General features: G+C 49.0%; 1 protein-coding gene across 1 annotated transcript in view; it reads left to right on the top strand.

The window, feature by feature from the left end:
- The window catches only part of LOC101654445 (proton-coupled amino acid transporter 1), a 48,319-nt gene that overhangs the window by 10,383 nt on the left and 13,757 nt on the right, over nt 1-24,179 (top strand). Inside the window, exons 2-8 of the mRNA XM_013004848.2 lie at nt 8,678-8,822; nt 15,644-15,734; nt 16,649-16,737; nt 17,977-18,072; nt 19,827-19,911; nt 20,583-20,801; nt 22,612-22,769. Of these exons, the coding sequence (XP_012860302.1) occupies nt 8,683-8,822; nt 15,644-15,734; nt 16,649-16,737; nt 17,977-18,072; nt 19,827-19,911; nt 20,583-20,801; nt 22,612-22,769 (878 nt within the window). The 5' untranslated portion in view covers nt 8,678-8,682. The remainder of the gene's footprint in view (nt 1-8,677; nt 8,823-15,643; nt 15,735-16,648; nt 16,738-17,976; nt 18,073-19,826; nt 19,912-20,582; nt 20,802-22,611; nt 22,770-24,179) is intronic.

Genomic DNA, 24,179 nt, shown 5'->3' with positions numbered 1-24,179 from the left:
TTGACAAGGGGCTGCCAGAGGCTCAGACTTGATTCAGACGAGGATGTGGAACCAGGGATATAATGACTGATGTCAGATGGATCTTGGTTGAAAGCAAAAAGCAACAAAAACTTGTGTTTTATTGACTAGGGTAAGGCATTTGACTGTATGGATCATAAGAACTAGGGATAACTTTGACAGGACACTTAACTCTGCCCATTGAAACCTTTACATGCATCAAGAGGCGGTTGTGTGAACATAATAAGGGCATACTGCACGGTTTAAAATCAGGAAAGCTGTGTGTCAGGGTTGCATCCTCTCACCATACTTATTCAATCTATATGCTGAGCAAATAATCAGAGAGGCTGGCTCACATGAAGAAAAATGTGGCATCAAGATTGAAGAAAGGCTTATTAATAACCAGAGATAGGCAGATGACGCCATCTTGCTTGCTGAAAGTGAAGAAGGTTTGAAGCACTTGCTGATAAAGATCAAGGATTGTAGCCTTCAGTATGGATTAAAACTCAATATAAGGAAAACTAAAATTCTTACAACTGTACCAGTAGGTAACATCATGATAAATGGAGAAAAGGTTAAGTTATCAGGGATTTTGTGTTCCTTGGATCTACATTCAATGCTCATGGAAGCAGCAGTCAAGAGATCAAAAGATACATTGCCTTAGGTAAATCTGCTTTACAAGACCTCTGAAGAGTATTGAAAAGCAAGGGTGTTACTTTGAGGACTAAGGTGCACCTGACCCAAGCCAGGGTATTTTCCATTGCCTCACATGCATGTGCAAGTTGGACATTAAATAAGGAAGACCAAAAAAGAATGGATGCATTTGAATTGTGGTGTTGGTGAAGAATATTGAAAGTACCACGGACTGCCAGAAGAACGAACATCTGTCTTGGAAAAAGTACAATCAGAAAGCTCCCTAGAAGCGGGGATGGCAACACTCTATCTGACATGTTTTGGACATGTCAGGAGAGAACAGTCCAGAGAAGGACATCATGTGTGGTAAAGTGGGGAGGCAGAGACTAAGTGGAAGGCCCTGGTAGAGACGGACTGACACAATGACTTCGACAATGGGCTCAAACATAAGAACAATTCTGAGGCTGGCTCAGGACCGGTCAGTGTTTCACTATAAGTCACATAGGGTCGCTAGGAATTGTAACTGACTTGAAGGCACCTGATAACATTAGGGAAGTTAACAGGTTATCACAAGTCAGGGTCAATAAACATTAAGGATACAGTCATCGGACCACAGTAACCAAATGTCTTCCAGTCCTTCTCCTCTCGGCCACAAGGTCCCTTGGTCTCTGACTCCCTGGGTCAGGAAGCCAGCCTGCTGCCGTGCCTCACACACGCAGAATCTCCACCTTGCTTCTCTATTCTGCTCCATGGCCTCCTTGCCTCGACCTCTGGTCTTGGCTTGGCTTCTTTGCTTTGTTCTCCGGTCTCTGTGCTGCAGTCTCAGGGACTTCGGGTCTCAGCCGCTACCACTTCAGACATCTTGAACGTGCTCCACTCGTGCCTCTTCTTCCTTGATGGGCCTGGGATTCCTCTCTTTGATTTTCTGGGATCCCTCATTCTTAGAGCCAGGGGAATGGCAAAACTGACCAATGCCCCACTATTAGTGTTCCACATATCCTATTTACATAGCCCCACCCAATCAGAGAATAACTAACTAGCTAACTTGCTGCCATCAAGTCAATTGTGAAAATAGTGACCCTCTAGGACAGGGTAGAACTACCCTTGTGGGGTTTTGACACTAACTTCCCCCACCCCACCTGAATCTGCTTTGTTTCTCTGCATAAAGAACCCTGCCTGCACAGGCAATCCAATTTATAACAAAATAAACATATGAATATTCATGTAAAACTGTCCTAACTAAAATGTATACACAGTATACAATTTCATGTTCACTTGGAGGGTTTACAAAAGTATACCACTTGATCCTTAGCTCTTTGTGGGAGTAGAGAGCCTCGTCTTGCTCCCGCAGCAGGCTTGTGGTTTCAGAGGGCTGGCCCTGCAGTTCGAAGCCCAGCACATACTCATTAAGCCCCCGGGACACCCAGAGACATAGACAGAAGAGCCATATTAAGAAATTTCCCTTCAGCACAGAACCCAATAAGTAGACTCTTAAATAGCTCTTTGAGGAACATTTTAGTGTATGAGTGTGATAGTGGGGAAAAGATATCCTTAAAAGTTTTATTGTTATCAGTAGTCACGGCTGGATATGAAAGGAACAGGAAATATAGCAGATATAAGAGACACGATCTAAAAGAAAGGAACCCTGTGGTGCTGTGGATTAGGCATTGACCTGCTAACCTCAGGGAGAAAGATGAAGCTGTCTGCTCATGTAAAGACAGACAGTTCTCTGCCATGGGGCCAGAGCCCTGGATAGTGTCCAGCTGTGCTTAAGTCTGGCTGAGGCCACCTGTCTTGGCAATGCCCCCCAAGAAACGGGCTCAGGCCAGGGGCAGCAAAAAGATGGAGCAGAAGAAGAAAGAGAAGACCATCGAAAATAAAATTTTGGTCTAAAGAATGAAAAAGAGGAGCTGATGACCAAAGGCTCAAGTAGAAAGAAAATGTTTTAGAAATGATGATGGCAGATACGTACCATGTGTTTGATACAGTTGATGTATCGATTGTCATAAGAGCTGTAAGAGCTCCCAGTAAAATGATTTATTAAAATTAAAATTAAAAAGAAGGGAGCAAAGTAACAGAAGCTGTATCAAGGCTATTACTCATCAAGTTGAACTCAGTCAGCAGAATCCACATCGCGAGGCACCAGGTGAAGCGGAGAAGAAACGGACGAGGACAAGGAAGGAAGCGCTGCAGGAGCTAAATGAACTGTTCACACCGTCGTTGCTGCTCAAAAAGCCAGTACAGGCGCAGGTCCCAGATCAGTGGTGTGTGCTCCTCCAGCCAGGCCAGTGCACTGAAGGGCTCTCATGACTCGCACAGAGGAAATGTGAAAAGCAGAGTGCTTACCGCGATGCAAGAGACGAGGAAATCGCAAAGGAGACCGTGGAGAATTGAGACGAGGAAACACTGGAAGAAGCGTGAACAAAAAGCACGGGGAGCCGGAAAAGAAAAACCCGAAATTCAAACAGTGTGCAAGCATTTGAAGTGTGTGACGCTACTGAAAACAGCAGGTCAGGCCGGTTTGGCTATGCCCTGGAGGCAGTGAGATGTGTATGTGTCGTCACGCACATCCCCCTGGAAGGTGTGGAAGAAAGATAAAAAGAAAGAAGACGAAATTTCATTAGGAGATCTCATTGAAAGAAAGCATTCTACCTGAGGTCCAAATGTTAACAAAATCGCCCTAGAAGCTTCTCTTGCATGGAAAAAAAGGAAAAGAGAGGATCTATAAACTTGAGATCTGGAAATTTCAAATCAGCGAAAGCACTCGTGATTAGTGGTCTCCAGGTATTTGAATTTCATCCTGAACTGGTTGATGATGATGATGATGAAGCAAGTGATACCCGTTAAACCCAGAGAACAGGCGGCATAGAGGTTGAGGATTCTGTGAACATAAATGACACAGATTTACGCCTGCACATGCCAAGAGATGTAGATCAGACAGGTATTATGTAGATGAGACCAGTCTTAAAAGATTCAGCACATATATTTCAGAAAGGATGAAAACAAATTGAGACAACTGCAAAAATATACTAATAATAATACCTTACGATGTACTAAGTAAAAATCTAGGACTATTGGAAGTCATCAAAAATGAAGTGGGACACAGAGATCAACATCCTAGGCATTAGTGACTGGGAAGGCCTGGTCAGAGCCATTTTCAATCAGACAATCATATAGTTTACTGTACCAGGAAATGAAATACGTAGGAAGCATAAAACTTTAAATTTACACGACAGCATTGTACATTGTAACTAAAATAAAAATTTATAGTGTATAAATAAAGTAACAAAAGTTTATATATTTCCATATATAAACTTTATTACTCCATCAAGTTCCATGAACTCCATCAAGTTCAAGACACTTTTGTAAGCAGTGGTACTTGCCATTTAATACATCACTAAACGAATGGAAGTTTGGGGAGTTTAACCATGTCAATGCAGTCTTTTTAACATGATTACCAGGGTGGGGAGGGGGAAGGAAGAGGGGGGCACTTTAGAGATTTTTGGAGATTAAGAACCAAAACATCAGAAGGAGCCAAATCAGGACTATAAAGCAGATGAGAAGAAACATCAAGAGCATTCTTGTGACAGAGGACTCATGGGTGAAGCTTTCTTGGGCATTTTTCTGCTAAAACTTTGAGTAGATTTCTCAAAATACTCTCATGATAAGCAAATGTCATCATCATTTGGCGCTGCAGAAAGTCAATAGGCAAAATTCCCTGAGCATCAAAAAAAACTGTTGCCTTGACCTTTGCTCTTGAATAGTCCCTGCTCTTGCTTTAACCAGGGCCACTTTCACCTCTTGGTAGCCATTGCTTTGTGTTTTTTCTACAAGATAGCACCGATAAAGCCATGCTTCATCTTCCATTACAATGCTTGCAAGAAATTCTTCAGAATCTTGATCCCACTTGTTTAAAATTTCCATCAAAAGCACTGGTTTTCGTCTGCAGCTGCTCTGGGCCCAACGGTTTTGGCACTTGTCGAGCACAAAGTTTGCTCCACTTTAATTTTTCAGTCACAATTCTGTAAGCGGAACCAGTTGAGATGTTTATAGCATGGGCTGTTGTTTCTGCTGTTAAATGTAGGTCCAATTAAAGATTAATGTTTCATTGCAAATTGAAGTAGAAGGTCTCCCGCTGAGGCATCTTCAACATTGTATCATTCTTTTAAAAATGAGTTAATTATTTATCAGCTGTGCGTTGCGTTGGGGCACCGCTCCAAAGCATCAGTGATTTGGCCATTCTTTCACCCAAGCTTCCCCATAAATCCAGTGTTTGCTTTTGCTTCGATTTTAGCAGAAATCACGTGGCTCTGATAGGAATTCTTTTCAAGCTGATGTCTTCTCCTCGGGCCTCAGAGTAGCTCCTGTGCAGATGCATTGTAACAAGTGAGTAGGAATTTATTTTGGTGCAGAAAAGAAATCCACCCATATTTTTGTCATAACTTATCATGAACTGTTTGAAGACCACTTGTATCAAGGTTGTACAAAGAGTTGTTATTTCAGTGCGATTTTTGTTGAATGTACACTTGAGGAAAAAAACATGTTGCCGCCGGACACGTGGACTTTTTTTTTTTACTTAGTAGTTCGCTTGTATTGATGGGCCACACATAAAGCAGGAACTATTAATTGTTCCCAACGCCCTATAAGACAAGCTTGTCTCCTACTCTCACACATTACAGCCTTCATTTTGGCAGCTGCCAGGCACTATCATGATCCCCCACAGGGAGGGAACTGGCGATTGCAGATTGCAGCGGGAGAGTGGGGAACCGAATCTCATCTAAAGGAGTCCTGTGACAGCTGGCCACTGGGGGCTTCACTCATTGAGGATAGTTAGGGAGCAAGGCAGGAGGCCTCCTTTGTCACAGGGATCCAATGATGGAACTCTGGGGAATTACTATGCCCCACCTCTCTGATACTTGAATTCCTACCCAACATCCTGAGAAAGGGCTTCTGTGTAGCCATTTCCCGGGATGGGGGACACCCTGTCCTGGAGTTGTCTGCTCCACCTGGACAACTCTCTCTCTGATAGAAGGTGCTTCCTGATGTCAAACCAAAGATCTGCCTCCCTTTACCTTCCACCTACTGATCCTAGCTCTCCCTGCTCTTGGGAGCCTCACCCAGCGTGTATAACCCATAAACCCGCTTTTAGAGGCAATTTTCATACCTCTCAAGTTGCTACATTTCTGGGCTGAGCCTCCCCTGTTCCTCAGTTATGTGGTTCCTGGTTTCTCCTGACCCTGATGCTGACCCTTGAGTATTCCAGTTTGTCATTATCCCCCCTATGGTGTGCTGCCTGCACGAGAATACCGTGTGCGGCAAAACCCAACAGAGCTGTCACCCCCCACCCCCTGCACCCTCTCTGCTCCCGCAGCCCAGCATTGCATGAGCTATTTGCCATCTATTATTATATCATGACTCTAGTCGAGCTTATCATCAACCAAAACCCCTGAGTGCTGCATCTGTTTTTCTCCCCCAAACCTGCATGCGGTTGCTAAGCCACATCTTGCACATTCTGTAGCCGGTTACTGAACTTTCCATCTGTAGATTTCAGTGTCTTTCTGAGCAGTTTCTGCTTCAAAAGTGAGGGCCTTTGCCTCTATACACACATATTAAGGGTCTGAAATAAATTGAGCCTCTGTAGCAAGTAAGCAAATGAGTGGTCCTCGGTTAATAGGGAGGCCCCGGGAAACTTGCATCCGTGTGTCTGCCCTTCTCTCTCACTGGTATGCAGGAGTCACCGACAGGCAGTAGTCTTCAGATCCTTGGGATATGTTGGAAAAAAAAAACAGAAAATAGCTGTGTTTGCATAATCACCCTGATTGTTTCTGGAATGTTACAGCTACAGAGGAGCTAAGAGATGTTGTAGCCCATCCCAAACTCTCTTTTGAAACATTTGGAAACCAAGCGCCTAGACAAAGGACGAAAACTGTCTAGAGAGACTGAGCACACTGGTGAGAGAGGCAGGCTTAGAACTCGGGCCCCTGACATACTAGAAACGAAGCTTCCAGGCCCCTGGGAGTGCTGGTGGTGTGGTGGTTGAGCACTGGGCTGATAAACGCATGGGCAGCAGTTCCAAGCCACCAGCTGCTTTGAGGGAGAAAGACAGGGTTTCTGCTCCCGTGAAGAGCTCCAGTCGTGAAACCCCATAGGAGCCGTTCGTTCTGCCCTGTAAGGTAGGCGTATTATGGCAGCAAGGCTTGGTTTGGGTTTTACCAGCTCTCTGCCACATGCTTCCCTGATGCGATCGATGGCTGTGTCCAGGTTGGCTTGTATGGGGTTCTTCCTATATTACAGGTGGAGGGCGATAGAGAATGAGATCCCCCCTGGATCCCTCCCTCAGGTGTCAGCAGGGGGCCTGGTCCCAGAAGAGTCCCCCAGAGACTGTGGGGAGTACTTGGAAGCAGCTGTGCTGGTCTGCTCAGTGTCCAAAGAATCCTTATTTTTAATTTTTAATGGTAACTTCTTCGCAGACTCTTGGAGGACAAGACATTGACCCTTTCTTTATTGCCTTGCCTGGTTGCACCTGCACATGTCTTGGAGAAGCCAACATTTTGTTGTTCCTATAGTAGCCTTATTGAAAAAGTCCGCCCAGAGGATACCACCTTCACCACTCCCTCCCCAAGACACACCAGGAAGGGTCTCTTTTCTCGCCACGGCAAAAAACAGAAGCCAGTCTTAGGAGTGGAAAGGATGGAGAGGCAGGAGACGGGGGCCGGGGTGGGGGAGCACTGTTCTCAGCCCTGGTCTTCTGAACGGCTGCCGGCTGCCACTTCTCTGCGCTCAGAAGACTCCCAGGGGCAGGGGATCAGAGTCCTGGGGCTCCAGACAGTCTAGGAGAGGCTCAAGGTCATGCGAGGCAGAGACAAGGAGAAAGCACTTGGTAACTCTGGGACCTGATAGGCGTTTAGCTGAGCAGAGTTTTAGGGTATAAAAAAGACCCCCATCTCAAATATAATTTAAAGAGAACATTTATTAAGTCTTAATCAAGACAAAACAACACAATATCAACTCACAACACAAACAAGGCACAGACACAGCATCCAGATGAGTGGGGCACCGACAGGAAGTTAAATGGCGTTCACAATTGGGAAGCAACATAAGTCAGGTGTGGGCAGGTGGCCAAGGAACTGTTACAAAAGCACGATTGGTGGCAGTTCAAGAGCTCACAGCTACGACGGGGTGGGGGAGGGGAGCATGACTGGGATTGGGATACACACATGCTTCGACAGAAGGGCTTACGAGGCAGGTCCTGGGCCTTCCCACCAAGGCAGTCAGAGTGAGACTGATAAGGGGGCATGAGCATGACTATGTGACTCCTGTACTCTCCCAAGTACAGTGACCGCCATCCATCAAGGACACACCTCGGGAGGCCCCACGGGGGCTGTCCCTCCCTGGGCTGGCTGGGTGGTGAGTAGAGGCAACCGGCTCTCCAAGGTACTCCATCTGAGGGCAGGGTTATCAGCATCCCCGGTTCGTGATCAGAGAGAGCATTGAATGGAAGTTTAATCTATGTGGGGACTGCACATGGATTTGGGGCCGTCACTACCACCTCTAGCCTTTTGCAAATTCAGTTCTAATACACAGGGCAAGGGAAGGACATCATGCTTGGTAAAGTGGGGTGGCAGCGAGAGAGGAAGGCCTTTGACCTGATGGATGGACACAGTGGCTGCAACAATGGGCTCGGGCACAGGAGCAACTGTGAGGATGGTGCAGGACCGGGCACCCTTTCATTCTGCGGTGCACACGGTCGCTGCAGGACAGAGCCCACTCGATGGCACCTAACAATAATCTATGTGGAAATAGTAGATGGCGATGTGCATGGCACTGGCTGGGCAGGTCAGCAGGAAGAAGCCCATGAGCTTAGCCCGCCCATGTGTACTTTGCACCTACTCCATTGCCTTCGGTACCAGGCACTCTCCCCGTACTTAATCCACAGTGCAGCTGTCACTGTGAGCAACGATGACAATGACAGTGGCTGCTCCATCCCCAGACATGGAGTTAAAGGTCCCAGCAGCTGGAGGCGCTCACATTAACCCTGTCCCCCCAGGCACCATGTCCACGCAGCGGCTCCGGAACGAGGACTACCATGACTACAGCTCCACGGACGTCAGCCCAGAAGAGACCCCGTCCGAAGGCCTGAGCAACTTTTCCCCGGGCTCCTACCAGCGTTTTGGGGATAGCAACGGCACAACGTAAGTCGCTCTACCTGCTACCACCCCAGGGACCCGTGCACCTAAGCGCTGTCTATTCCAGCGCCGTCTCTCATAGAGCTCCTTCCACCTCCTGTTCCATCAGTTCCCGGTAGCACAGCTGGAAGTAAGAGGCAAAGAGACTGGGTGGGGACGACGGCATGGAGGTCGGTTGGAAGTCCTTGCCTGCTACGCTGTCTGTTGTTAGTGAGTACGTTTGTTGTTCATCGGCTGTGTTGATCCCAGAAGGCTGGTCCTGTGTAAATGCCTGAACTTGAGAGAGGCATCTAGAGAGGTCATTCTCTTCATTCAGAGCCGTGTTAGAGACCTTTCAAAGACCAAGCCTAAATGAAAGTCTCTTCCACAAAGAATGCCCCTGGCCTTTGTCTGTCTGTCTGCAACACCAGGCAGCCAGTCCACGTGGCTGACGAAGTGGGAGCAGGAGGGAGAATTCCTGCAGTTAGAAGGGTTAAGAGTGATGGATGAAATCCACAGTGGGTACGTCCACAGAGACCAGGACCAGCTTGGCGGCTGCCCAGGGGTTTGCGAGGGAGCAGGGGGGCGGGGGAATGGGGAGCTAAAGAAAAATGTTCCCACATCGACTGTGGTGCTGACTGCACAAATCTTAGGGTGATTGAACGTTGACATTGTATGATATGTGAAGTATGTGCCAGTAAAACTGTTTTTCAAAGAGAAACACAAAGAGGGTGAGAGAGAAGGGGACATTCGCTTTGCCTCCCTTAAGGAGGGCTTCCCTCATAGGTTCTGAGTCCCCCACATGTCTGGGCTGAGTCTCTCCCTGTATTTCTCTCTGAGTCGCTATAGGAGGGTTACTGGTCCCGAGGAGCACCCTGGCTGCCGTAACTCCCCGATCCCCAGCCTTAGCAGATCCCAGCATCCCATCTTCTGCAGCCCCTTCATTCATCCTCGAGCTTAACTGTCAACCTCTCTGTGCTCCTCCCCTTTGGTGGGGGGGGGGTGAGTTACAGAGGGCTCTGTACATCTTAGATTCGCGGTTCCCCCTCTGACTGCCCTGGGGACACGTGGGTGGATTTCTCAGAGTCCTCGCTGCTGCAGCTCCCTCTGGCCACAGCCTCCTCTTAGACAAGTGTAGCGCTTTCCTTTATGAACTGGCTTGGGCTTGGTCAGTCAATAGTGCTGAGCCCTGCTGATCCATCCGCTAGCTCACTTCTGCTCACAAAGTGTCAAGCTTGAGAACGGCTGGCTCCCGGGGCAGGCTCTCTAGGAAGTGCATTTGCTTGCCGTTTTCACCAATGGGAAAGGCTGCTGGAGGTGCAGTGTCTGCTGTGAGGGCTGTCCTTCCCCTCTCCCTCTCTAAACATAGCACCCCCTGGGCAGCAGCAGCTCCCGGACGCCAGTGACAGCTTCCCTGTCACGGAGGCTCACTGTTGTGAAACACTCCCCATGCTTTCCCTTCCTGTTTTGGCTCCTTCTCGTTTTTCAGGCATCCACTTGTCTAGACAGAGCTTGCCGTGTGGCATCTGAAATTTTTTAATTTGAGTCTCTCTGGAGCTCAAGACCAGATGAGTGAGCAGCTTTAAGAAGCTGGTATTCCTGTATTATTATACACACACACACTTTTTTTTTTGGCTTCATATCAAGTGATACCAAAAACTAAACTCACTGCCATCAAGCCATTTCCAGCTCAGAGCAATCCCACAGGAAACAAGCGTGCCTGTGTGTAAACCTTTACTGGAGTGAGACTGCCACATCTTCCGACCTCGGAGCAGCTGGTGGGTTCAAACAGCCAACCATTTGCTTAACAGGGCTCTTTCCTGCTGGGGGATTCCAAACCAGAAAACCAAATCCACTCCAGCACACCAGTTCTGGCTCAGAGCAGCCCTGTGTAGGATTTCTGAGACTGTAAATCTCTGTGGCAACAGGAGTGGCAGCTAGTACACCAAACCAAACCAAACCCGTTGCTGGCAAGTGCGCTCATGCACCTGATCTCACAGCGTCGAGCTGCCCTGCCGGTTTCCTTGGGAGTAGTCTCCACAGAAGCAGACGGCCAGACCCTGCTTCCGTAGCACCTCTGCATGGGTTTGAACTGTTACCCTCTAGATTCATGGTTGAGCACCAATCATTTGTGACACCCAGGGATTTAGGAAAAGGTATGCCCTCTCTCTGGTCTGTGGGTAGCACAGACCGTTGGTGCTGCACCACAGCTAACATGAAAGGCTTGCACGTACCCCATGATGCCGCGGAAGAAAAGCCTGGTGACCTGTTCCTCTAAAGGTCACAGCCAAGAAAAGCCTGTGGCACAGTGCCATGCTCTGTCCCAGGTGACATTCTCCTACGTCACGATAGACTCAGTGGCCACAGGTTTTGGGTTTTGGGGGGGTTGTTGGAACTAGAGTGGCCAAAAGAACACTTCCTTTGGGCCCGTTTTGGGAATTGGGACATCTTCCCAGTGTACATTATTCCAAGAGGACACCACAGTGGCACAGTGGTTAAGCAGCTTACTGCTGGCCGAAAGGGTGGTTCGAATCTGCTAGCTGCCTGGTGAAGACAGACAAGGCAGCCTGCTTCCATCGAGATTGACAGCCTCGGGCACCGTGCGGGCGGGCACTTAGGCTGTGCTCTACAGGGGCACCGGGAGCCAGGGAACATGACAGCAGTGGGTTTGGTTTGATTTTGTCTTAAAAAGATATTCTTAATTGTTAAGGCCCTTCCTCCCTTGAGACTGCAGGACAGGGTAGATGACTGATGGCAGGCAGCGCAGTCCCATCTCAAGTGGCTACCAGAGACAGGCCTCGCTGGGGAATCGAAGGACTGGCCGAGTACGTCCAGCCTGGGATGCAGGGCTCCCAAAAGCACTCACTTGAGAGATGTGTCACCTCCGATAAAGGTTTGATCTGACCCGGGGGACCTCGGTCACCTAGAGGAACCTCCAGTGTGTGGGGAGAACTGGGGAGACGTTTCTGAGCTGGGTTCTTGTTGGATTCTGAATCCCACCCCACCCTTCTGCTCCCCACCATGCTACCCGGTTTGCTGTGGCACAGAGCCTTGCCTGGGACCAGGTCACCTAGAGGCCACGGGCTTGCTACAAAAGCTAGCAGGGGTGGCAAGTCGAACACTTCCCTGATGGTATGCTTAGTGACGTTATTTCCTAAAAGCTGGCATATCCAGCTGCTGGCTGCTTGAACAACAGTCTCCTTGTCCACAGCGGGCATGCTTTCCTTCTGGCCACCGTGCTGTGCTACGTCCGAGCAGCCATTGATGAACCTCTGCGGTTCCACCCCAGGCCGGCCGGCTGAGCAGCCGGCTGCCGTGCTTGGATCCGCAGTTCTCAAAGTGCGGCCTGCAGATGCCAGGTCCCCGAGGAGCGCTGCGAGGAGCTTGGGAGATCACAGCTGCTTTCCTGCATCACTGAGATGCTCTGTGCGGTTTTCACTACGGTGACATTTGCACACGCGGTGGCTGAGCAAAGATGAGCGTTTCTCACAGCCACACCGTGCCAAGGGAAGAAAGGAGCAGGAGAGGAGGCAGCAGTGAAGCAGATATATCATCCACTTTATGACACTTCGACCCTCAGTACACATCTTAATATCCGGCGTGACGCAACGGGAGGTGCCCATGAAGCACTTCTACTGAGGGATGTTGTCTCAAGGGACGGTGCTTGAGTGCTTGTGGCGTTGTGAACTGAACTGGCTGGCTGAGAGTATGTATCTCTATATCTGTATTTATCTCAAGGAACACTAGTTTAATGAAAACAATAATTAACCAGCACACTATAGGCTTTTCAAACCCAAGTTCTTGTCAGACGTTAAGAAATTCAGCGATATTTTTGGCCATACTAAGATGTGTGCTTCCAAGTGAAAGTCAGAAAAGCCCTGTACCCAGCACTGAGGCTTCCCTCTGCCTGGCGACGTCTCTGATTCCATCAGTGGTGTCTTTGATGTTACGTAATGAGAGGTATCAGCAGTTTGACGATCTTCATTACTCACGAAACCAGCATTTTCTGAATGGCCACTGTGTGGCGGTAGAAAGCTGGGCAAGATGTCCATTCAAAGAGCAAGGTGGCCAGTGGATTTAATTGTAACCGAGTCTGCGAAGTTCAGATTCCACCTTGTACCCCACCATTAAGAAACGCCCGCCGCTTGACTTGGGCGTCGTACCAGAGAAAAATCACACTCCTAAAATTCTCCTTCCCTTTCCAAGTACACGTCAGAGTTTCTTTGTGTATACGACATATGGAGCACACGGCCTTGTGGATGGGCGCAGAGACAGATGAACCAGCCGCCGCGTCCTGCCCGCGAAGCACCGCATTGAGGGATCTGCCGAAAGCCCTGCAGTGCCACGCTGCTCACCTGTACTTGTTTGGAGAATGAATTTATGCTTTCAGGAACGATCTGTTATTTGTATTAGCAAGTAATGGACTTTTGTTGTTGTTCTTAATTATAATTAAAACAACTCGTTTCCAGCACAGTGGGTATATAGCAACAGATATAAATCACACAAAGAAAAGCTAGCTATTTCAGGTCTTCAATGATTTTTTAAGTGCTCGAAGGGATCCTGAGACGAAAAAGTGTAAGGACTTACTGACCTCGGAGCATAGAGATGCGCCGGGTCTTCTGCCCCGCCGACCCCAGCCCATACTCGTGCCTTCTCAGGAAGAGAGTCTCCGGGTAGGTTGATTCTGCGATCCTTGGAGCAGGTTTTTGTGATGCTCCGACATGCTCAATGGCACAAGAGGAATTTGGGGCCATCACTTAGGATCCTGCGATTTCGGAGCAGAAGGGACTGTGGAGAATATCTTTTCCTAGTCCAGCCCCTTACCCGGAGAGAATCTTCTCCCCGTCCAGCCCCAGAGGTGGGAAGAGAATTGCCCTGTAGTAGAACCAGAGCTGGAGGGACCTGGTCACCCACGAAACCCAGCTCAAAGATATTTTGGAGGCTCTGATCGACAGGTGGGTTTGGCACAGTGTTTACCTTTGCCCTTAGGTCGATGCAACATTTGCCAAGGTAGGCATTGGATAGGCTGCTGCCCTGCCCAGTGCTGATTGGCCATTGGCTCCTGATAATGAAAGGCACAACTGGACTTACAGTAGCTTCATCTTGAGCTGACATGCTCTCCTTGATTGTTCCTGGAGAGGTTGGCTATAGTAGGAAGGCCAACCGGTTTTCTTTCTGGCAGTAGAAGCCTCGAGAACGTAAGCTCTTAACCTGAGACACGGGTCAAAACTCACCACTATCCAGTCCGCTCCGTCCCATGTCAACTATAGAGCAGGGTAGAACTGCCCCAGTGGCTTCCAAGACTGTAACTAACTCTTTCTAGGAAGAGGAAACCTCATCTTTCTTGCAGGGAGCAGTTGCTGGTTTCAAACTGCTGACCTTGTGGTTACCAGCCCAAAGTGTAACCCGCTATGCCACCAGGACTCTTTCCCCAGGAGGAGGGCAAACCAAACTCCCTACCCTCGAGTCCATGCTGACTGATGGACAACATAGGACTGTTCCTGTGGGCGCCCAAAACTGTAACACTTTATGGCAGTACAAAGCCTCCTCTTTCTCCCTCGGAGCAGCTGGTGGTTTTGAACTGCTGATCTTGTGATTAGCAGTCCAACTTGTTACCACTGCACCACCAGGGCTCAGACTGATAGCCTTTATGAGTAATAAGAATTGTGGCTTTCAGAGATGTATGTTTACGTTACGAGGGCTGTAGGGTCTTGGTGCAAAATAATTTCTAGACAGTGCCAGAGCACAAATCATGAGCGAGTCTGGTTGCGGGCAAAGCAGCACTGTGTTTGACCACTTCCCCTCCTCCCAGAGGAGACAAAGGGCAGGAGACTGTCGGTGAGACCACTCCCCTGCTCTCAGTCTTCTGATGAGTCCCTGTGATAGGTAGGTTTATCTTGCCAACCTGACCAATAGGAACATGTGGGATTAATCAGGTCGCAGTTTGATTGGAGGGCAATGAGCTAAATGGCTCTGCAAGGCCTGCCCTTCTCTCCCTTGCTCTCTGGTTATCGGAGCTTGCTGGAGCACGCGGGCTGCTACTGTAGCTAGTTCTATGCCGCAACCTGTGAGCTACACTACCTGTGGGCCAGGCAAACCCATGGATCCTGCTGCTAGGGTTTGAGGCTGCTTTGCCACGCTGCTAGTGTACATCGCTTGAGTACCCGGCGTGAAGACTGTTACCCATGCTACACCATGCTTCAAGACAAAAATAAATATTTTACAATATATAATAACATATTGTCTTTGTGATTCATCACTATGCTTTAATGATGTTCAATTTGTAACAATAAAAATACATCCTGCATATCAGATATTTACATGATGATTCATAACAGTAGCAAAATTACAGTTATGAAATATCAACGAAATAATTTTATGGTTGGGGTCACCACAAAATGGGGAACTGTATGAGAAGGGCGCGGCATGAGGAAGGTGGAGAACTGCTGCCCTAATCCTGGCGCTGGCCCTTCCTAGGCGAGCTTGCTGCCCTCAGTAGGTGTTTGGGTCTGAGTCTCCACAGTGGCTAGAACCTGGAGTGCGGAAGGCCGGAGTGCCCTTGGGGACTCCTCTCCCGTGAGTGAAGGGGCTGTTGGAGGCGCCACAGGGAACGTGCTAGGAGAGTGCGCTGTGGGGTCAGCCTGCCTGGGTTTGAGTCCCGCCTTCAGCTGCTTCGTAGGGATGTGGTGTGGCGTTGAACAAGTTATTTCTTCAGATGTGTCCACCCTCAGAGGCTGTCGTAGAAATACACCGAGACCATGTATAAGAGCACTGAATGCCAAGTGTTCAATAGACGCTACCTGTGAATGCTGATAACATTTCGCTTGCCTAACTCCTTTCCATGTTAGATGGTTCCAGACGTTGGTCCACCTGCTGAAAGGCAACATTGGCACCGGACTCCTGGGGCTCCCTCTGGCGGTGAAAAATGCAGGCATTTTGGTAAGGCACTCCATCAGCAGAGGGAAGGGAGGTGACTGTAGGAGAAGGTTTTCTTTTTGTTTTAAATGCACCTAAAGCACTATAACATGGGAATCTTTTGTTCTTAATGGAGCTGGGGAAAAGAAACATTTGACATTTGTTTATCTAAAGGTAGGTATTGAGGGCCTCCCATGTGCCCAGCGCTGTTGTTGACTCGGAATACCCATGTGTGAGCACACAGTCACGGATTCTGGCCCTCACAGTGGGAGAGAGCACTTAGCAATAACACCATGCTTCAGTCACACGTCTATCTGCTTTCTAGTCTTCCCGGCCTCAAACAGCCAACTTTGAGAATCCTACTTCTTTTTAAAATCTCCCTCCCATGAGTACCAATGCTGCCCATCCAGAGGCGTCCCAGTCCTCTTTGCCTGGGCGATGGCTCCGAGGTGCTGGGCGCTGTCTTTGTTGACCTTGCTCCTCCCGTACCCCTCCCTCACCCTGTCTTCTTCCTGAGCCGCTGGGGCCTGCAGACAGCACCGCTTCGGGACAGGCTTATCTTGATGGCATGCTAAGTTCAGAGAGAGCAAATCTCCGTGATCACAGTTCGCTTTCCGATGCTGTGCAGCCAGAGGTACCAGCCGGCACAGACCCTGAGCACTGGGCCGTGAACCACAAGCTCGGTGGTTTACTGTGGGGTTTGACCCTGCTCTCAGCTTCTATAGAGATTACAGCCCAGGAAACCCTCCAAGGCACTTCCACTCTGCCACATGGGGTTTCCATGCGTGGAAAGCCCGCTCGAGGGCGCGGCAGTACAGAAACTGGTGTGTCGGCAAAGCCTGTCCCTAGAAATGGCTCACTTTAATTGCTGGCAAGTTCCGGCTCCCTTGGGCTCAGCTCAACCTCCGTTTGTTTGTCTCTCCCCCTGCTGTCCCCAGATGGGCCCCCTCAGCTTGCTGTTGATGGGCATCGTGGCCGTGCACTGCATGGGCATCCTGGTGAAATGTGCTCACCACTTCTGCCAAAGGTGAGTCTTCCAAGCCACCTTGTCAGCGCACCAACGTCCCCAACACTGAGAGGGACCGTTTGTGCAGATGGGTCCCCAACACTGAGAGGGACCGTTTGTGCAGATGGGTCGCTCAGAAATCCCCCACAGCAGCCTGAGGGAGGGATTGCGCAGTATCAGCACTCCCTTTCCCTGGGGGTGGGGGTTGTTTGTGTCTTCTTGTCTGGCTTGTTGTTACCTGCAAAGAGCCAGGAGCTAGGGATCACATTCCAATTGTATGCAGCTGGTAACACCTGCCACTGAAGTGCTTCTACTAGATGGTTAATTAGAATAGAAGTAAGGATGTGTGGTCATCAGGTGTCAATGGGATCAGGTAACAGACACCAGAAGACCACAAAGAAACAAACAAAAACATTATGGAGAATGAGGGGGTGGGAGCAGAGACCCCAAACCCATCTGTAGACAATAGGGCATCCCTTCATAGAAGGGTCCCAAGGAAGGAATGAGTCAACCAGGGTGCAGTATAGCACCAATGAAACACAATATTCCTCTGGCTCTTTGAGGCTTCCCCACCCCCTTCTATCATGACCCCAGTCCTGCCTTTCAGTTCTGGCTAGACCAGAGCATGTGCACTGGTACAGAGAAATGCTCACGACACACAGAACCCAGGTCAGATAAACCCCTCAGGAACAAAATGGGAGTAGCGATACCAGGAGGGTAGGGGAAGGTGGGGGGAGGAGGGGAGGAAGGGAGAACCGATTGCAATGATCAACATATAGCATCCTCACCCCCAGGGGGATGAACAACAGAAACATGGGAGAAGGGAGACAATGGATCGTGTGAGATATGAAAATAGTAATAATTTATTATTATTAATAATTTATAACAATTAAATATTTATACATTTATTCTTACCAATAGATATTTATAAATAAATAATTAAAATCATAATAATTTAAGGAGTCAAGAGGGTGGGAGTGGGGGGAGGGAGGGAAAAAAGAGGAGCTGATACTAAGGGCTAAATACAAAGTCAATGTCTAGAAAATGATGAGGGCAACATATACGCTTGTAACGACTGATGCATGGAATGTTACTAGTAAAATGACAAAAGTAAAAAGAATAGAAGTAAGTGCCCTGTTGTCTCCACACTTGGGGTCCTGAAATCCCACTGAGCTCCAGGACCCCAGTGGTGTGTCCAGGGGCTTTCTGCCGTGGTCTCACCCACCCACCCTGTCCTCCCTTCTCCCTCCCCTTTGCCAGGCACAACAAGCCCTTTGTGGACTATGGGGACACCGTGATGTATGGACTGGAATCCAGCCCCATCTCCTGGCTTCGGAACCACGCCCACTGGGGAAGGCAAGCGCTCTCCTCCTTCATTTTCAAAGGGCCTCCCGGCGTGGAGGGCGTCAGACGGGGAGGAGAGATCAGGGGACGGTGACGTAAGCAATAGTGGACGATGGACAGTTTGGGCCAGTGGCCTACAGCCTAGTTCCCCTCTGCAGTTAGTAACTTATGTCCGCGATCCCTCTCTTCTCTGGACCTCTGTCCTCGGTAAAATGGAGAGCCTGGCCACTCGGGCTCCAACCCTCTCGAACCAGCAACTGTGTTTCCCTTCTGCCTTCCAGCCCTCACTCATAAAGGACCCAGAATGGTCAGGTCGGGAGGATTCCCTGAGGTAAAATATTGGTCCCCAGGACCTTGGCATCCGTCTAAGGCTAGAGCGATCCAAGAGACCGGCCATATAAACCAGCAAGAAGGGAGTCTCAGGAGACGCCTTCTGGGCCCTGAGCAGGAGGGCCCTTCAAGATGATCTTGTCTTTAAGGGTGCTTAAGGGTGGGCCGCTGGGCAGCAGCAGGCAAGGCTGAGCTGGAACGAGAGAGAGAGCTGGGTTAGGTAGGGAAGTGACACTCCTCAGGAAGCGAGGAGTGCCGGGCATGGCTTCTGGTCATTTTTTCAGCCATCTGGAGGGAAATACATTTTCCATCTTCTACTTGGGAAAATCGGGTATTTAGTTATAGAGAATCAGTGTCATACAGGGCTGAATCTTTTTTAATTTTTAATTGAACCGCTTTAAACCTGTTTCTTAGACAAGTTCCTCTTAGTGGTCTCGGAGGGTACTTGCCTTCACTCCGTCTGCTTCATGCTGCCACCGGTTACGTAATTCTTCCCGCAAAATTATGTTCTGTGACCGAGAGAAGCCTGGTGGCCAGTGACCTCTTCAGTGGGTTAACGGATCTTTCTTCTCTCTCCCTCCCTCTGCTTTGTGCTTCTTGCCTGTTTCCTCCTTTCCACCCTTCAGTAAAACGTAATCACAGTTAAAAAAAAAAGCAAACAAGATCAAAAGATAAAAATTGAAAGTAAATACCCGTCACAGCTGCATGTGTGTCTCTTTGGAAATCTTCCCCATATGAAGACGCCCACACAGGGTCTTTTTACACAAATTGACCACAGCTTGCCTGCTGGTTTACGACTTGCTGCCCTCTCCCCTTTAATGTCTTGTACATTCTTCTCTACCAGCCCGTAGAGATTTAACTTGCTCTTTCCAATGGCAGTGTGATGTTCCGTTTAAGATGGCCCATAACGTCATTCCCTTTGGATGGCCCTTTCGGTGGTTAGCAGCTGTTTTTGTAGCAGTGCTTCCACGAGCAACCTGTTTGGGGACATCTGTTTCTGGGTGCTTCCCTGAGAGCAGGTTGACTCTTGGATGTGACCTATGGAAAGAGACTGTGAAGGGCCACCACCTGGTCTTTTGCATGGAGGGCTCCCTGTAGCTGTAGATAAAGGGTGAGGTGGGGTAGGCGGGCATGTGCGTGGGGAGGAGGCCGAGGGGCTGGGGAGTGGTCCTGGACTCTGTGCTGCCCAGCGCTCATCCCAGTCTTGGGATTCCTCACTCGCTGTCTAGACAAGCAGCCCGACGGGGTCCTCAGACACCACCCAGAGCGTCTGCGCCACCAGAGGGTGGGCGCTGGCACCATTCCTCCTCCCCCAGGGCACGTGTCCTCGTGACATGGTGGGAAGGGTCTCTGATGACCCTGTTAGAGATATCTGTCCCTCCACAACTCTTGCTCTTCTGTAGTGAGCTCTGTCTTCCTTCCGTCCCCAATGCCAGGCACACCGTGGACTTCTTCCTGATCGTCACTCAGCTGGGGTTCTGCTGTGTGTATTTTGTATTCCTGGCTGACAACTTCAAACAGGTAGGCCTTGTTCAAGAGAGAGAGAGAGAGAGAAGGGGGTAGGGGGGGGGAAAGGAAGAGGGGAGAAGAACGGCAAGTATGAGTGGGATTTCTGTTTGGAATGTCAGTTTAGGTTAGTGGTTCTCAACCTTCCTAACGCCACGACCCTAGGTCCTAATTTTGCTACTCTAGATCGTCAGTGAGGATTGAGCAGAAGGCACTGCTTTTTGTAAAATCTTAATTCTTTTGTTGACCTAAACCAGCGGTTCTCAACCTGTGGGTTGCGACCCCTTAGGGGGTCGAATGACCTTCTCATAGGGGTCGCCTGATTCATAAAAGTAGCAAAATTACAGTTATGAAGTAGCAATAAAAATAATCTTATGGTTGGAGGTCACCACAACATGAGAAACTGTATTAAAGGGTCTCGGTATTGGCAAAGTTGAGAACCACTAACCTAGGGCTTCCCAAAGTGCCAGGTGTCCTGTCCATCCTCCTGTCCGTGAGGAGGGTACTGTCAAGTCCACCCCACACAGTGGGTTTGCTAATGATGTTCATGGAGGACTCCAAGTTCGTGAGGGTTGTCCCACACACTGGCAGGGAGGCCCCCACTCAGGCACTCCCTCCGCTGGGAGGACCACGACCTTTGTCCCTTGAATGACTTTTCCTCTTTGGTCCTCCTCCCCTCCCTGTAGGTGATAGAAGCGGCCAATGGAACCACCAACAACTGCCACAACAACGAGACGGTGATCCTGACTCCCACCATGGACTCAAGACTCTACATGATCACCTTCCTGCCCTTCCTAGTGCTGCTGGTTTTCATCAGGAACCTCCGCGCCCTGTCCGTCTTCTCCTTGTTGGCCAACATCACCATGCTGGTCAGCCTGGTCATGATCTACCAGTTCATCGTGCAGGTAGGAGCCCAGGTTCTTGCCCCATCCCCATGACGCAATCAAAGGAGGGAGCAAAGCTATTGGAACGTGGATAGGCAGGCGTGACTTTCGTGTGAAGTAGACTTTTTCTACCTTGGCACTGTTGCTATGTGGGGCCAGCTAAGTCTCTGCTTTGGGATCTGATCTGTGACCTCTCAGACATGGAGCAGCATCCCCGGTCTCTCGGCATTAGATCCCAGGAGCACTGTGCTGCCCTGCTACTGTACCAAACATGATGTCCTTCTTCAGACCCTGGTCTCTCCTGACAACACGCCCAGTGTATGTAAGATCAAGTGTCGCCATCCTTCCCTCTAAGGAGCACTCTGGCTGCACTTCTTCTAAGACAGATTTGTTGTTTCTTTTGGCCGTCAATGGCACTTTCAATGTTTGTCACCAACATCATAATTCAAATGTATCAAATCTTCTTAAGTCTTCCTTATTCAGGGTTCAACTTCCACATGCAGATGATGCAACTGGAATACCATGGGTTGGGTCAGGCACACCGTAGTCCTCAAAAGTACCCTCTTTGCTCCTGATCTTAGGGTTGTGGTATGTCTTGAGTTTGTGTGTGTATGTGTATTTGTATGTGTTGTGTGTGTTTGCATGCCTAACTTATCTTTTAATTCCTTATGCTATTTTTAAACACGATCCATGTGTCTATTGATAATATTTTTCACGTACACAGACTCATTGATGGAAACACAAATCTAATCTAAAAATGTGATACTTTTTCTTCCTGCTTTGTCTGTGTGGTGTGTTCGTACAGTTGTGACTATAGTTGACATATGAACTATAAACACATTTCCTTCATATTATTTCATAAGCCATTTTTATGTGCTATTTACTCCAATTTTCACTTTTTAAATTTATGTAATACTCCACGATATAGTTAAGATGTGGTAATTAGCTGTTTACTTCTTTGGGAGCATTTTCATTTTCACTAATTTTGTTAACCTATCTTTGTTAAATTTTTTTTTGTAGTTTGCTTTTTTTTTTCCCTTGAGAGATGAGGACAATAACGTGACCACTTTTGCACAAGATCCAACATTTGCATTTTGTTTAACTTGGTTTTCAGTTCAACCCTAACCGATGAGGCCGCACTGGAACAGACCTGCATTTTAAAATGCGGGTGATCCAGAATGCTAAGCAAACAGCAGGAGATGGTGCAAAGCCCGCTGGGAACATCACCTCCCTCTTAGACAGCAAGGGCAGGGTGATGTGGCACAGCTGCCCACTCTGGACTGGCAGGATTGAGAACAGCTGCGCCAGACTCGGCAATGGCACCTCTTGCCAGGCTCAGAATGGTGGCACCTCTATCCTCTTGGCAGTAATCTAATGTCACGGATCGTGCTCTTGAAAGGGCTCACCATGCATCCTTCCAGGACTCCAACCCATGTTTTGTTCCCATTTCTATCAGCACTCTGGATGATCCCAATTTTTAAAATTCAAGTCTGTTCTAGTTTTACTTTCTCAGCCATGACTGAACCTGTTATCAGCACTCTGGATGATCCCAATTTTTAAAATTCAAGTCTGTTCTAGTTTTACTTTCTCAGCCATGACTGAACCTGTTAAAACCAATTCAATCGATTTGAAGCCCTAGTGTTTTACAAAGCCCTGGCTAGTCTTTCACCAAAACAGGTTTTCTCACCTTGAAGCGGGGGGGAAAAGAGGACCAGACTTCCATGCCTCGAATTCGTACGTTCCTCTCCCTCAGCGAGTCTTGACCTGCCCGATTTGGGATCCCAGTCGCGACTTTGTGTGCAGTGTGCTGTTTTCTGTTGCCCTCTTTCAGAGCATCCCAAACCCCAGCCGCCTCCCCTTGGTTGCGTCTTGGAATACCTACCCGCTGTTCTTCGGCACGGCCATTTTCGCATTTGAAGGCATCGGGATGGTAAGAGCTGCGGCGCTCGGTTTCCTTGGTGCCATAGGCGTGCTGGAGCTCCGCTTCGAGTAATGCTGAGCAAAGGCGCTTAGAAAGGATCCCTTGAGATTTTATGACCACCAACACGTCCCCTCTCTAACTTCTGAAGATAAAGTCTGTAACTTTTAAACGTCCATCTTGAAAACCCCTCTGTTGCATGCCTGTCTCATAGGCTGCCATACATGGCAATTAGGAAGACAGTCTTGAGTGCTGGTAGTCATGTAACCTTGGGCCACGACCTACCCTCTCTGAGCTTCTACTGCTTCTGAAAAGTGAGCTTAATAACTAGTAAATCCTGGGGTGAAATGAGATGATACTACTAGAATGCTCTGCCCCATTCTTGATACATGGTAAGCATGAGCTAATTATTTTTATTCGTAATACTATCGATTCTGTCATGAAATCAATAGACGTGCATACTGTTCTGTCCTGGAACATGCTATGGTGTATTTTCTGTGTGTAAAAGAACCGCCTGTGACCCAGTCAACACTCCCCACTGCTCCTGAGACTTCGCCAACTCCTTCTCCCCTAGAGAGGAATCTACCACTCACTTGTGCTACATTTGATGGCATTTATATTTTTCATAATAACCGTCCAGAACTCTTTTCCCTGAGGACAGTTGCTGGCTCTGCTGGCCAGGGGCCAGGGGCTGGGGAGGCTAGGAGACCCTCCTCCTGCTGTGGCATCCTCCGTTTCCCTGTGCCCTGTTAAACTTCTGTGCACATCTAGGAGCCAGAAACTGAGAAAACATTGGGTGGTGGGGTGGTGGTGGTGGTGGTCAGAAGCTGATGACTCCCCTGGGCAGTACTGAAGATGCTGGTGCTGAGGGTGAGGCTTTCGGAGTGAACCGTCCCCCAGACTGGGTGCCCATCATCAATGGGTCAGAGGACAATCAGCCCTTCCCTCTGGTCTTCCTTGTGGCTGCGCTTTGGTGCTCCCCCCAGTCACAGACGCAAATGGCTTTCCTGCTGCAGGGTCCCGATCTCAGCAGTGAGAAACAGTGTGTCTGATGTACTGGGGGCTTCAAGGAGGTGGTTGAGTAAGTGTAGAAAGATGTCGGGGACCCGTGTTGCTAAGGACTAAACGGATCCATTTCCCCTAACAACACTGTGCCAAGGGTGTTCTTGGCTTCATCTCCTTAGCCAGGGCTTGGGTACAGGAGCCATCCTCTAAACAACCGTTTAGACGCCTTTGTGTTTTCTCTTTGCACACTGAGGGGACATCGCTCCTCGGGCTCTTTGGGCTGGACTGAAGGGTTTGCAGGGGGCCAGGCTAAGGCATGCCGCTGCTGACCACAAGTTCCTGCGGCCTGAGGCTGGCTGAATGCGGAGGACAGGGGCTCCCTGCCCTCAGACTCTTTGTGCACTCTGTGTGAAGGAAACTGATGGAGAAGTGTCCAAACATCTAGTAGATGTGGATTAACTAGAGCGGGAGACCTT

The sequence above is a fragment of the Echinops telfairi genome, unplaced genomic scaffold (assembly GCF_000313985.2).
Source record: "Echinops telfairi isolate 266 unplaced genomic scaffold, ASM31398v2 ScPeMD7_7469;HRSCAF=8507_0, whole genome shotgun sequence".
Lineage (NCBI taxonomy): Eukaryota > Metazoa > Chordata > Mammalia > Afrosoricida > Tenrecidae > Echinops > Echinops telfairi.
Note: the sequence above shows the minus strand (reverse complement) of the source record. Positions and strands in the feature narration are given on the sequence as shown.